This window comes from Podarcis bocagei, assembly GCF_964188305.1.
Source record: "Podarcis bocagei genome assembly, chromosome: 6".
NCBI lineage: Eukaryota > Metazoa > Chordata > Lepidosauria > Squamata > Lacertidae > Podarcis > Podarcis bocagei.
This window is the reverse complement of record NC_138130.1, coordinates 52,884,794-52,899,060: the sequence shown is the minus strand read 5'-3', so window position 1 is coordinate 52,899,060 and position 14,267 is coordinate 52,884,794. Positions and strand designations below refer to the sequence as shown.

The 14,267-nt window shown below is 42.8% G+C and overlaps 1 protein-coding gene across 6 annotated transcripts in view; it reads right to left on the bottom strand.

Moving 5' to 3' along the window:
- Positions 1-14,267, bottom strand: part of ERG (ETS transcription factor ERG) — a 114,152-nt gene that overhangs the window by 68,163 nt on the left and 31,722 nt on the right. For 4 of the 6 annotated variants that reach the window (XM_081198777.1, XM_081198774.1, XM_081198778.1 and 1 more), the window contains exon 2: positions 8,291-8,377. In XM_081198777.1, coding sequence (XP_081054903.1) covers positions 8,291-8,329 — 39 coding nt within the window. In that variant the 5' untranslated portion in view covers positions 8,330-8,377. Of the gene's footprint in view, positions 1-8,290; positions 8,378-8,963; positions 9,043-14,267 lie in introns of all 6 variants that reach the window. The other 2 variants (XM_081198776.1, XM_081198775.1) reach the window with 1 other exon arrangement.

Here is a 14,267-nt window from a genome sequence, read left to right as displayed (position 1 = left end):
ATTTCTTCCCGCCCAGGGTAGCCCTGCCTCTGCCTGAACCTCAGGGCCAGTGCCTCACATGAGACTGTACCTCAGTGGTGGCAGCCTCTCCTGGCCCGCTCTCCAGCAGCCAATATGATATGCCTAAGGGAGGAGTCTGGCAGCAGCAGTCATGGAGAGCCCATGGAAAGGTAATGGGACGCTCTCTTGCAGCCACCACTGCTGCTGCTGCCACTCAGGACAACCACCAGCTCATCCTCCTCCGCGTGCTCAGTGGCAGTGGCACTGGTGGAGGAAATAGGGACATTCCAGGATGAAATCAGAAACTGGGGTGGCTTTTGTAATGCAGGACTGTCCCTGAAAAATAGGGACACTTGGAGGGTATTTTGTTATGGAGGATGGGAAGGAATCTGTAATGGCTGCTTCAGTGAAGGTTTGTCCATTGTGGCAACTGGAGCTAATCATCCCCCTGTATCAAGCATTAAAAAAAAAAAATTCTCTTCAGAATCTCAAACGGCCTTGGTCCAGTATATCTGAAGGAGCGTCTCCACCCCCATCGTTCTACCCGGACACTGAGGTCCAGCACCGAGGGCCTTCTGGCAGTTCCCTCACTGCGAGAAGCCAAGTTACAGGGAACCAGGCAGAGGGCCTTCTCAGTAGTGGCGCCTTCCCTGTGGAACACACTCCCACCAGATGTCAAAGAGAACAACAACTACCAGGCTTTTAGAAGACATCTGAAGGCAGCCCTGTTTCGGGAAGCTTTTAATGTTTGATGTATTATAGTATTTTAATATTCTTTTGGAAGCCACCCAGAGTGGCTGGGGAAGCCCAGCCAGATGGGCGGGGTATAAATAATAAATTATTATTATTATTATTATTATTATTATTATTATTATTATTATTATTAAAGCCACACTTCCGGGCCGCCTTACCCACAGGCACTAGGGGTGCAGGGCACCCAGGCGCTGGGCTCTCAGGGTGACCAGGCCGAGAGTCCGGGGCCCAAGAGTTGAGTCCGGGGAAGAGCCCGCCCATCGGTCGGAGTGCCACGGTGGGCTCTTCTGCTGTGTCAGGCTCTGCGCCGTGAGTTTGGGGGCGACCGAGCCAGTGAGACGCTGAGGTGGCCAGCCGGCTCCGCCCTTCTGTGCACCTGGGACTGGGCAACCGGGGGGGGGAGGGGGGATCTTTGCACCCCAGCACCACATATGCTTAAGACAGCCCTGCACACGTTTTAGAATTCATTTATGTTCTCTTCTCTGGCCAACCAGTTCTCTGCACCACTCATCCAATCCTACTCCAAAACTATACCTATGGCAGTGAGGTCCCTCACATGTGTTTCTAAACAGAAAAGCATTGTGACTTGTTGGGCTGCTGTAAAATCAGCTCTGGTAGGAAAGCTTTTACTCCGTTTGTTGTTATGAGGCCTGCTCAGAACAGCAAATTATTGGTTGCAATGTTGGGCAAGCGTATGAACTGGCTCACTGAGTGGGAAATGTAAAAACAAAAGCCCATACGAAAATCTAAAATTCCTTCAATCTATAAAATATGTTTATAGATACAAAAAAAGATCACAACTAATTGATGCAACTAAGAAGGGAGGGACAAATTCAGAACATCATTTCTTTTCTTTTCTCTTCTCTTTTTTAGAAAAAGATCATTTATAAGGACAGAAAAAACAGAAAGCTTAGCCATTTATTATAGACAGGACAGTGGAAGATAACAAACTTTTGGAATGCATTTCTCTGCAGCTTTCTAAATGGTATGCCAGCACCCATAGTAAAAATGAAACCTAGTGTGGTAGCTCAGCTCCTCCATTCCTGTATAGATAGCAGTGGGAGGCCAAGGAAAGGGATGAGGGGGATGCTCACCAGCCCTGGATATTTAATAGAAATCATTAAAATCTATAAACGAACTCCTATCAAATTCAGGGGGAAGATTAAAGTAACATGTTGCCCTTTGAACACATCATTAGCACTGTTCTCCATCTGGCTGCTGGCAATGATTTTTGGATTTGTTCAGAAATCCTGACTTATAAAACAAAGAAAAGGTTCTTTCTCACTTCTTCTTCTTCTTAAATAAAAAACAATGAGTTTTGTGCTGGTTTTTTCTCTCTTAATTGACACACAGAGAGAAGACAGAATGGCATTCAAGAATTTCCTTCTTATAATTTCACTAAAAATTCCATCAATCCACAGAACCGAAAGAAATTTAAAAGCAAAATAAATGTGAACGCCACACATTTTAACTTGTTTGCTATGATGAAAAATTTGATTGCATAACAATTTCTGCATATTTATGAGCAACCCTGATTTCCCCCCATGTTTCTTATTTCCATAAGTATTCAGAATTAACCATGTCAGTATCAGTCAAGTTTGAGCACATTTTATGTAACTTAAAAATATGGATATCTAGACCTGGGAGTAAGTGCCAATGAACTCAATGTATAGGGTTAGATACTGCAAACTTTTTTATTCTGCTACTCATAAAAGCAAAAAAGATAGCAAATAAAAAATAAAAACATATGCTACACAAGTTGTCATATAAAGAAAGTCAGTTTGCCATATGGTGATCCATAACTGATTTTATCTTGGAGAGAAAATAGGCCCATAATTAACTTAAATAACAGTAAAAAAAGTGTGACTTTTAAATAAATCAAAGATAAATGAAGTAGAGCTGAGCTGAAATTTCTTGTAAGGCATTGTTGTGATGAAACCTGAGATTTTTTTCTTTTTATCACCCTGCAAGAAAAAAGCCACTTTGCTTAATTTTCTCTCAATATTTTTCTAGTGGACACCATTTCCCCCTCCCAATGGCCCAGAATGACATGGGGGTCAGAGGCAGGAGTGTCAGAAACAAAATGATGACCAGGCTGCCATTTCTGCTGTTTCAAAAGGGTCCAAAAATCAATATTTCAGCAATAAATATTGTGCTTCTGTACTATACATATACAAAACTGACAACACAAAATATAAATGGTTTATAACTAAATAAACCACTCAACCGAGCAGGGCTGGCCTACCCATGAGCTCAGGTGAGACAGTTGCCTCAAGTGGCAGCTCTGGCCTCCAAGAAGCATGCCACTCACTGCCACTGCTGCAGCTGCCACTGCCTCTTCTGACACCCGCTTCTCTCAAGCCTCCTTTTATTCTCCCACCACCTTCAGGGGAGGGCAGGGGAGTTTTTTTTTATATAAGATATTTATTAAGATTTTCAAGAAATTACAAAAAGAAAAAGAAAAAAGAAAAAATACAAAATAAAAACAGTTAAAAAACAATTCAGTCTTTCCATCACATATTTTTCATTTGCTTATTTCCTGGACCTCCTCACGCCTTCCTTTCTGTATTCCAGTTCAAATTGTTAATTCAGCAAATCCCTCCCCTCTTCATTCATCTTAATCTTCAATTTTTAAATATTATAACATTAATTTTTTACCTGTTAATAACCATTTTCTCATATTCCCTTATAGCATTACAGCAAAAGACCACTTAGTTTCTATCCAACATCATTCTAACATTCATTAATTTTACAATATTTCTGTAGACAATCTTTGAACTTTTTCCAATCTTCTTCCACCGACTCTTCTCCCTGGTCTCGGATTCTGCCAGTCATTTCTGCCAGTTCCATATAGTCCATCACCTTCATCTGCCATTCTTCCAAGGTGGGTAGATCTTGTGTCTTCCAATACTTTGCGATGAGTACAGTGGTGCCTCGCAAGACGAAATTAATTCGTTCCGCAAGTTTTTTCTTCTTGCGAGTTTTTCTTCTTGGGATGCACGGTTTCCCATAGGAATGCATTGAAAATCATTTTAAAAAACCCCGGGACAGTGGAGGACTTCTCCGCTGTCCGGGGCGATCTTAAAATGCTGCCGGGCGGCATTTTAAAATCGCCCGGGACAGCGGAGGACTTCTCCGCTGTCCGGGGCGATGTAAAAGCCCCTGGGAAGGCAGGCAGGGGGGACAAAGACTTTTGCCCCCCGTCCGCCTTCAGAAGAGGTCCTGGACCTCTTCTGAAGGCGGGCGGGGGGCGAAAGTCTTTGCTCCCCACCGCCTACCTTCCAAAGCCGTCCGGGACAGCGGAGAAACGTGCTGCCTTTCTCCGCTCTCCCGGGAAGGCAGGCAGGGGGGAGCAAAGACTTTCGCCCCCCCGCCCGCCTTCAGAAGAAGTCCTGGACCTCTTCTGAAGGCGTGTGGGGGGCGAAAGTCTTTGCCCCCCCCCGCCTGCCTTCAAAAGCCGTCCGGGACAGCGGAGAAACGCGCTGCCTTTCTCCGCTCTCCCGGGAAGGCAGGCAGGGGGGAGCAAAGACTTCCCCCCCCCGTCTGCCTTCAGAAGAGGTCCAGGACCTCTTCTGAAGGCGGGCGGGGGGCGAAAGTCTTTGCTCCCCCCCGCCTGCCGTCAAAAGCCGTCCGCGATAGCGGGAAGCGCTTCCCTGCTATCCCGGACTGCTTTTAAAATGCTGGCGGTGGGGAGCAAAGCCTTTCGGCCCCCGTCGGCCTTCCTGGACCTCTTCTGAAGGCCGGAGGGGGGGAAAGGCTTTGCTCCCCACCACCAGCATTTAAAAGAGGTCCCCGGAGATTTCCCTATGGGCTTTCTTCTTGCGAAGCAAGCCCATAGGGAAATTCGTCTTGCGAAGCGCCTCCAAAACAGAAAACCCTTTCATCTTGCGGGTTTTCCGTCTTGCGAGGCATTCGTCTTGCGAGGTACCACTGTATTCTTGCTGCTGTTGTGGCATACATAAAGAAAGTTCTATCCTTCTTTGGCACCAATAGGCTGACCATGCCCAGGAGAAAGGCCTCTGGTTTCTTCAGGAAGGTATATTTAAATACCTTTTTCATTTCATTATAGATCATCTCCCAGAAAGCCTTAATCCTTGGGCACGTCCACCAAAGCTGAAAGAATGTACCTTCAGTTTCTTTACATTTCCAACATTTATTATCGGGCAAATGATAGATTTTTGCAAGCTTGACTGGTGTCATGTACCACCTGGGAGGGGAGGGGGGTTTGGAGGGGAAATGGTGTCACCAATGGAAGGAGGCAGAAGAGGAGGTGGCAGGGGGCTGCAGAGGAGGAGGAAGTGGGGGGCACCGTTTTCTTTTTTGCTTCAAGAGGCAAAACATCCTGGGCCAGTCCTGCAACCATACTATTATTTAGCAATCTAACCTACCAAATCTGTTAAAGCCTTCAACTTGTCATGTTATAAGAAATTATTATTATTATTATTATTATTATTACTACTACTACTACTACTACTACTACTACTAGTAACAGTAGTACTACTGAGCATCTGGGTCAGAATTCAAAACAAATTAAATATTTTTAAGGGCTGGTTGGTAACAAAATACAGTAACTTCTCATATGTTCAATGTTCAACAATATAATGGCTCTTGTAGTTGCTCAAATCTCTCCCCCTCTCCCTCTCCCCCCCCCCTGCGTGATTCAAGCTAACATCTAAAGGGGATAGATAAAAAAAAGTTTGCACCAGCAACTTCTGTGACTTGAAAAATTGCATATTGCTGGGTTTTCCTATCACAGAAGTAGCTAGCCTCTGAGATATTCCAGGAGTCCATAATTTGGTAGAAAACCCATATACACAGTTAATTACAGGAGATAACATTTGACTAAGTTTTATTCAGAGTTCAAATCCATTGAACTTAATAAATATAACTTGGTCCATTAATTTAACTTTGAGTAAATGAAGCTGATTACAACCTAAGGTAATATATATCTTCATTACCCCAGTCCCTCAAACACAATTCTTGAGAATTGTTCATTAAAGCTAAATATCAGAACCTGGCAGAATGAATGTTCTCCATCCCCCCTGTCTTATTACCCACAAACCAAATGGAATCCTTTTGGACTCAAAGCAGCAAAGCACTCTGTATTCCATGACTTGTCTTCACAGCAAGTCATGGGACAGTTCTATTTCTTAAACTGCCAATACAATGATCCATTTTACCTGCTGAGAACCAGGCTCATCCAACAACACAGTTCTGAACATATTCACTTAGATGGAAGCCCTGTTCAGATCAATGAAATCTGAAATTTCCATGTGCACCTAGGATAACTAGAGTGGTTAATCAATAGCATTATCAACCAAACCAAACCAAACCTCCTTTACACAGAAAGCTAAAGGAAGAGTCAAATGATAGAGACAAGCTATATGCTGAGCATTGCTTCTCTCCAAAAGTACCATCAAAAAAAGTATTTTCCACACCAAATCACTGAAAATAGAACTTGGTACAACTTGCCTTCTTTTACAAATGAACAACATCACATTGAATTACAACGTGTTTCTATAGTTACCACTACTTGTTTCTTGTTTTTAATGAACAGTAGAACAAAATAGTCACATGAAAGCCAACATAAACTGCAATTAGAATTGCACTTGCAAAAGGAATAAGGCAAGTTCTGACCTTTCCAAAAACATTTATAGTCTTCTTTCTCATTATGAAAAGTTTAGGAAATTTTCTGGTTTGGTTACCTTTTTAAGAATGAAGTTCAAAGGAAAAATAGATACGTTAATGGCAAAGCCTTTCCATTTCTAACAGGCATACAGTTCTTCCATTAAACTGCCTTTGTGTTTGATCCCATACTTTACTAGCAAAATCAAACCCTGTTAAAATGCACATCTTGATTCAGTACAAGCAACTCAATCCTCATTCAAAAAGCTGTAGTGATACAAGCTCCAAGTAAGTGAATAGGATCTAGCATGCTCGGTGTTTTATAAACACGTGGAAGTACTCATTTTTTAAAATGCATGTTACATAAAAGCACAGAGATTTCCACTTTAAAGTGACATCTCCTTTATAGGAGAAGTCATTGTGTTTAGACCTACCAGGGCTATGCACTCATTCAAACATTCAGCACTACAATATCAAAAGAATACAAAGAAGGGAGAGGAAATTCAATTCAATTTGTACTGATGGGCTTCAATCACACTATTACATTTTCACAATATTTCTCTAGTGGTATCTGTAACTTTACAGGCTGTGCCTTGTTACACAAGGAAGACACAATGCAGGAATGTGCAGCAAAATGACAATGGAATCATGTTTTATTAGGAAATGCAAAAGCAGGCCCTGCAATAAAATGTAGTGCATACCCACCCTTAAGAAAATTCCTATTGTTCATGGCTCCCGACCATTTGCCTGAGATCAAGTAAGTTGCCTGAAATACAAACCCTACTGGTGTTTGTGGCAGGAATGCTCAGTGATTTTTCTTTTTCAATTGCAGCCTGGCCTGACCTACATCTTGAATATCTTCTAATTCTCACTCAAATATGCAAATTCAATCAGTGACTCTAGTAGGCGGTGAAATGGCTTGCAAATATTGTATTCAATCTATAGGGATTAGCAATTTAAATATTATCAAACTAAAGCACAGACAGGAGTTTTCTGTGAGGTTTACTTAACTGATACCCTATCTAAACTTCTGGAACTTCTGGAACTTCCACACTTTCTGGAAAAAAAGACTTAATAGTTCAAAACACTTTTTAAGGGACCGCTTTGGAAGATAAAACCATGTCAGTTGTGTTGCATGCCTGTTTGTTTTGGGATGTTTTTGTTTTTTGGTTGTTGTTTTTTTAACAAAAGCTCATTCCCCACTTTTGTCTCTTTGTTACAAGCCAGCATGATGGAAGGGCTGGAGAATGGCTGGTGTGTGGTGGGACAGAAATGCCCTCCAGGCACTAGCATGGCTGTAGACTACCTGGACCACACTGTGGTGGGGCAAGGCTGCATGGATTGCAAGACTGCAGGATTGCAGGAGTGGCAAGATTGGGGCTGCATGGATTCTTCAACAGGAGCACTAGATTCACCCCAGTGGTGCATCTGTGCACCTCTCATTTTGCAGCCACCCTTCCCCATCCCACCACCATCCAGATAAGCTGCAGTTGTTGGGAAGCTCCATCACTATTGAAGGGAAATAAATATATGCATAGCAGGTCCAGAGCTGCCTCAACTTCTCATCTCATTGTATTTTCCCACCTGCATTAAACTCAAAGAATGCCAAAGCCACCATGAGCGACTTGAGAAAATTAGACACTTTTATGTAGCATAGAGAGCCACTTGGCCTTCTTTGATCTCTCCCTGACAGAGTTGGTGGCAAGTTCTAAGACAGAAGGTCCTAGCTGGCTCCCTGAACAAATTAGATATAGAAAGAGCTCTAGTGGTAAGCAGAAGGAGGAGCAGAAGCTGTGTAGTATCTCCCCAATCCCCTTTCACTGGTCTTCTCTTGCCATAGCTACTTTTGGATAGACATTTAGCTAATGCATAATCAGCTGTCAAGAGACCTGAAAGCAAACATGAAATTTACCTTGATATGAGCTACTGGATCTGGGACAGTTTGAATCATGTCCTTTAACAGCCAGCGTATGTACCAGAAGGTCAGACCCCAAGGCAACTGTAGAGCCAAGAAGATAGAATCATGTCAGTACAAGATTTTTTAAAAATATACTTTGTAGAGAAATATAAGACCATTTATAACCCAACTGCTCTACATACATAGAATTATTAAAATCAATATTGATTTTATCAATTACATTGGCATGCCATTTACAGAATTCTGAAGCTGCTGCGCTCATTCTTTTCTTCTCTTCTCTTTTTAATTTATCCATTGATCTAACTCAAGACAATTCATAAATTGTCTGTAGTCATGCCTTGACAACTAACCAGATTCAGCTTATCTGTGCTGTAATGTGTGAAGCAGGGGTACTAGGAGGTAATAGAATAATGAGAAATAGGTATTTCCACCAACACCCAAATGTCAGCTCTCTAAATATTGTGCTAAGCACTTTATAAATGAGAAACAATTATCTTCTTCCAAAGAATAATACAATAATTCATTCACTCACTGGCAGAAAAAACACATTCAGGAGGATCCAAAATACTGTGAAAATCACAGGTGTATGGTTAAGGGGTTCAAGAAAGCAAAACCTCCCTCAAGCATTCCCCAGTGTGAAATGATGTCACTGTATTCAGTATCCTACCCTCTAGCAATGAGTTGGAGGTACATCATGTTCTTCTTTTACCAGGGAAACACATGGGCAAGATGCAGGCCAATGACAGCTGGGGATGGAGGAAAAATTAAATTCAGTTCATTTAAAGGTGAATCAACCTAATTTGCACTTTCTAAAAGTGAACTGAAACACAGCCATCTTTTGAAATTCACTCCTCTTTTGCAATGCAGTTCTTCAGCCAAGTAATGGATAGAAAAATGTATATACAGTGGTGCCTCGCAAGACGAAAAGAATCCGTTCTGCGAGTCTCTTCGTCTTGCGGTATTTTCGTCTTGCGAAGCAAGCCCATTAGCGGCTTAGCGGCTTAGCGCTATTAGCAGCTTAGCGGGCTTAGCGGATCAGCTGATAAGCGGCTTAGCGGATCAGCTGTTAAGCGGCTTAGCGGATCAGCTGTTAAGCGGCTTAGCGGATCAGCTGATAAGCGGCTTAGCGGCTTAGGATCAGCTGATAAGCGGCTTAGCGGCTTGGGAAAAGGGGGGGAGGGAAAAAAACCCGCAGGAACTCGCAAGACATTTTCGTCTTGCGAAGCAAGCCCATAGGAAATTCGTTTTGCGAAGCACCTCCTAAACGGAAAACCCTTTCGTCTAGCGGGTTTTCCGTCTTGTGAGGCATTCATCTTGCGGGGCACCACTGTACTAGATTAAAGTGTGCATAAAAATGCACATATGGGATCCTTTGGAAGCTGGAGTGGGACATACATTTAATTAACAACAAGTTTCTATGCATAACCACCCATCCATTCTATCTTCCAAGCAAATAGGAAGCATTGTCAGTGTTGAAGAACACCTTTCTGTCCAGGAAAACACTCAAGAAGGGTGCGAGCAGGACTTGTAAGGGGTGGGCGGGGCCTGAAAGGTGTTCAGGGGGGCAGCCAGGGATGAATTGTACAGTATCAGAAGCTAAGATGTCTGAGCTTAGTGGGAGGGCGATCAGCTGGTGCTATGGGGAATGATATATTGTTGCTGTCTCTGCATACATAGTCCATGTCCTTAAGGTCGAGAGACAATGGAGGGGTGTCCTTAATATCGATCTAGAAGCTGAAGCTGGTGCAGAGCAAACAACAGAAAGACTGGCAGGTAATGACTTATTAAAAGAATTGCACTGACTGCCAATATGCTACCTGGGAAAGTTGAAATTTTTTTTACTAATTTACAAAGCCCTAAACAACTTGGTGAGAGACGCAGGTGGCGCTGTGGGTTAAACTACAGAGCCTAAGGCTTGCCGATCGGAAGGTCAGCGGTTCGAATCCCTGCGATGGGGTGAGCTCCCGTTGCTCAGTCCCAGCTCCTGCCAACCTAGCAATTCGAAAGCACATCAAAGTGCAAGTAGATAAATAGGTACCGCTCCGGCGGGAAGGTAAACGGCGTTTCCGTGCGCTGCTCTGGTTCGCCAGAAGCGGCCTAGTCATGCTGGCCACATGACCAGAAAGCTGTACGCCGGCTCCCTTGGCCAATAAAGCGAGATGAGCGCCGCAACCCCAGAGTCAGCCATGACTGGACCTAATGGTCAGGGGTCCCTTTACCTTTACCTTTACCTTTACCTTTACCTTTACCTTTACCTTTACAAAGAACTTGGTACCAAGACCCCTAAGAGATTGCCTTCTCCCCATAGATGGATTCAATTACTGGGATTGTCAGATGAGACCTTCCTGGTGGTGCCATATGTTCCACAGATTCATTTGGTGGCTAGTTGGAGCACAGCTTTTACTGCCATGCGTCCTATTCTATGGACTATTCTGCCTCCCTAAACTTGGTAAGCATTTTTGTATTTCCACTGTTTTCGGCCTGCTTAAACCTTTTTTTGTTGTTGTTTACATTTTGGCTATGGTTGCCACTGACACTTGAGTATCCTGTTGGACCTATTTTACTGTATCATGTATTGTATTTTTTTATTTCCTATATACTGCATTGAGATTTTTCTAAGTGTCCTGTTTGTAAACATTCTAAATAAAATAATAAACAAAGCACTTTATTGTGACAAAGTCTTATATCTTTGGAGAACTCTCTTTTACTTAGGAGACCCAAACCTAATCCCAAAAAATAAAGGAAGCACAGTTTTTAAGACCTAGACAATCATTCACTGTGCAGGCAAAAATCCCGCTTATATGACCACTGGTGTGACTTCTTTGGGTATATAAAATTTCACACACAAAATGTGATCTTGCTTTTCTAATGATTGATTGCTTCACAAATTAGCCAAATTTATTTTTTAACTGCAAAATCTTTTCTGGATTTAAACAACATTATCCATTGTTCTTTTCTTGCAGAGTGATTATTTTTAGCTCTTTAAATGTCATACATTAAAATATTAGAGTTTATGAATTGGAAAATGCCAGACGTGACAGATGATGCCAAAAAGCTATTGAAAGAGGAGCTAGGCACACTTCTGTGTGGTTTTAATTCACTTTCTTGGTTGTGTGGAACATTTTTATAGCCACTGGAAAAAATGTGACGATGTGACAAAGAAAATCCTAATAATGAACAATTGCTTATTTTTGTCATCACACTATGTGCAAATATTGCCACAGATGAATAATGCACACTATTATTAGGTACATATAATTAATTTTCTAAATATCTTTTTTTAAAAAAATCAACTCACTTCATAAGAAATTCATTCCTACCTTTATTACTATAAATAACCATGTCCCTACAAACCTGTCTTAGCCTAATGAAAGTTGCTGAGCTTCCAGAAAATTTGCCTAGATCACCTGGAAAACATGTATTTGATGAGTTTTAATAGTTTCGGTGGGGAAAGCTGTATGACTGAGTCCCTTCTAATTCCTGGATCCAACAAAGGTTCAATTGCTGGCATAGCTAGAAAAGTTTCTTGGTAATGACCCCTAAGTACAGGCTGTAAGTTAACAAATGGTTCTATGGCAGAAGCCAAATGGGTGGTAACCCCACTCCCTCAACTGAAAGTTAGTTAGTTCGAAAGAATAAAGGCAAGAGTTGAGGTGTTTGAGCTATAAGTAGAAGCAGGAGGAAGCAGGCTGGGAAGCAGCCAGAGAGACAGAGCCATGCCTGATCTTTGCTTGAATCCAAGACTGTGGCTGTGGGAGAAGCAAGACCTCCTTGGGTTGTTAATGCTGTGAGCCCCTCCATCGTAGACTCAGGTTGTATATGTGTAAATAAACCACATACCATAAAGACACCACAGTCTCCACTGTCTCTCATTCTGAGAAACCAAACCCTGGGTGAGCACCTGCAACCCCTGGAATATCTCACCACTCGGAGACTGGGGTAGTGTTTAACAATATGTTTATATGATTGCTCTAATAGCCTGCTCCTGTAAGCTGCTATGACAACAACCAGTAGGATCAAATATTAGAATCACATGGCCAAACTACACAGAACCTCGGAGATAATGGCTAGACCTCTCAACCTATTCAAAATGAAGAGGAAAACCCTGAAAAGCGTACATACGCAGGGATCAAACAGGACCAAAACAATGATGCTGTCGCAACAGGAGAAGAGGGCTGTTTTACCTTTTCTTCCCACATTATTTTCCTGACTGAAACCTCTGCTCTGCAAAGCTGCTAAAGCCCTGCTATGGTGAATGGGCAGGTCCATTTACCATGCTTGTCTTTCCATCAAGAGGGTTAATTGCCACCTTTGTATAAGGAGTGGGTGGCTGAAAAAAATGGTGTGTACGGAAAGGATTAGACATCTCCCCCCACACATTAGAGAGCCTCAGATAAGTCCTTCTAGAATGAATGAAACACATGAAACAACACAACTGATGGTCTGCACCCAGAGTCCCACTGAAACTGGTACTCATCTGACTCAGACTTTGCCATTACACAACCCCCCAGGAGCTCAGATATATTATATGTGCTCTTGATAGTATGCCAGAAATTCCCTGGGCCAGATTATTATTGGCTTTCTTAACTTCGCAGTCATAAAATACATAATTTGTGGCTGTAAATGGACTAATTTGTCATAAATTGGCATATTATGCAAACCTAAACAAGGGTACTTCACATGAAATAGTATCTGTCTCAAACACAATAAGCCATGTGAGCCTAAAAATGAGTGCTTATTTCATGGTCTACCTATCTACACTTTCTGTTCTCTCATCATACGCAACCAAAAACAAAAAGAAAAAAGGGTTGGGGCAGAAGGTGCCCACTAGGAGGAAAATATTCTGAAAAACCTCAAGTTTTGCCAGTACTATGACATCAACCCTGGATTCAGACACAATTGAGCATGCCCACCCCTGTGAGAGGGAGGCAGCTGGATGAGTAACAGTGGTTGCTATGTTAACCAGTGAACACTAAAAGAAAATCAATAGAGAAGCTATTGGAAGTGACAGTTGGTGCCGCAAGCTGCTGAAAATCTCTTTCCTCAAGTTGACAGAGATCTTCAGAGCCTGCACGAGAGGGAAAGCGGAAGTTACTGGAAACTTCTGCAAACAGGTTTGAAATTGCTACAAAGGGAACAACTGAAACCATTTTCAGGTGGAGCAACAGTGGTATCTCTGAACAGCACACTGGTTTGCATCCTAAGGTGAGTTAAGGAAGTTCACCAAGGAAAACATACCATCCCTTCCTTCCCAATGCAAGTACCTGATTCTCCAAAAAGCTCCTCTGGAGGGTCAGTGGGCCTGCCTGGACAATGTGAGATGGAATATGGAGACTAGAAGCCAGAGTCAACAATTAAGTCAGAGCTCTCACATCAATCAGGGAAGGGAACTGTTGGTCCTGCAAAGATCAGAGGAGACTGGGATACTTCTATAGTCCCAGCCTCTGCCTGGTTATGAGCTGTGTTGCTGCCTGGTTGTCAGTTGGGTATACTACCTCCAGTTGGGTTATTGCTTACATATGTCTCATCTCCTCCTCCTGAGAAGACCTGTCCTCCCAACATAAACCCTGTTTATAGCACGTTCATCCTGTGAAATCCGGTCCACTTGTGCTTTTGTTCCTGAGACCCAGACAGCAATGGAGAGAATCAGGGATCAATGAATGGCTCAGGATACAGTTATTGGGGGGCCAGGGAAGGCATCTCTGAGATGGAGCTCTTAGGACTGGGTTTGGACTGGGCCCAGTTTCTGTGTGTCTTCAGTGGAGACAGAGAACTGTAGGAGGAAATCTTCTTGAGGTCTTCTTTCCAGGTCTGGGTGACTAGGATCCTAAGAGGAAGGCGTAATTACTTGAATCCTTGAATACATTAAGTAAGCTCGTGGAAGAAGTGTTCCCGCCCTCCTTCCACCAACCCATCACCATGCCTAATCCCACATAGTTCACATAGGGTCCCTCCAACCCCCACCCCAGTG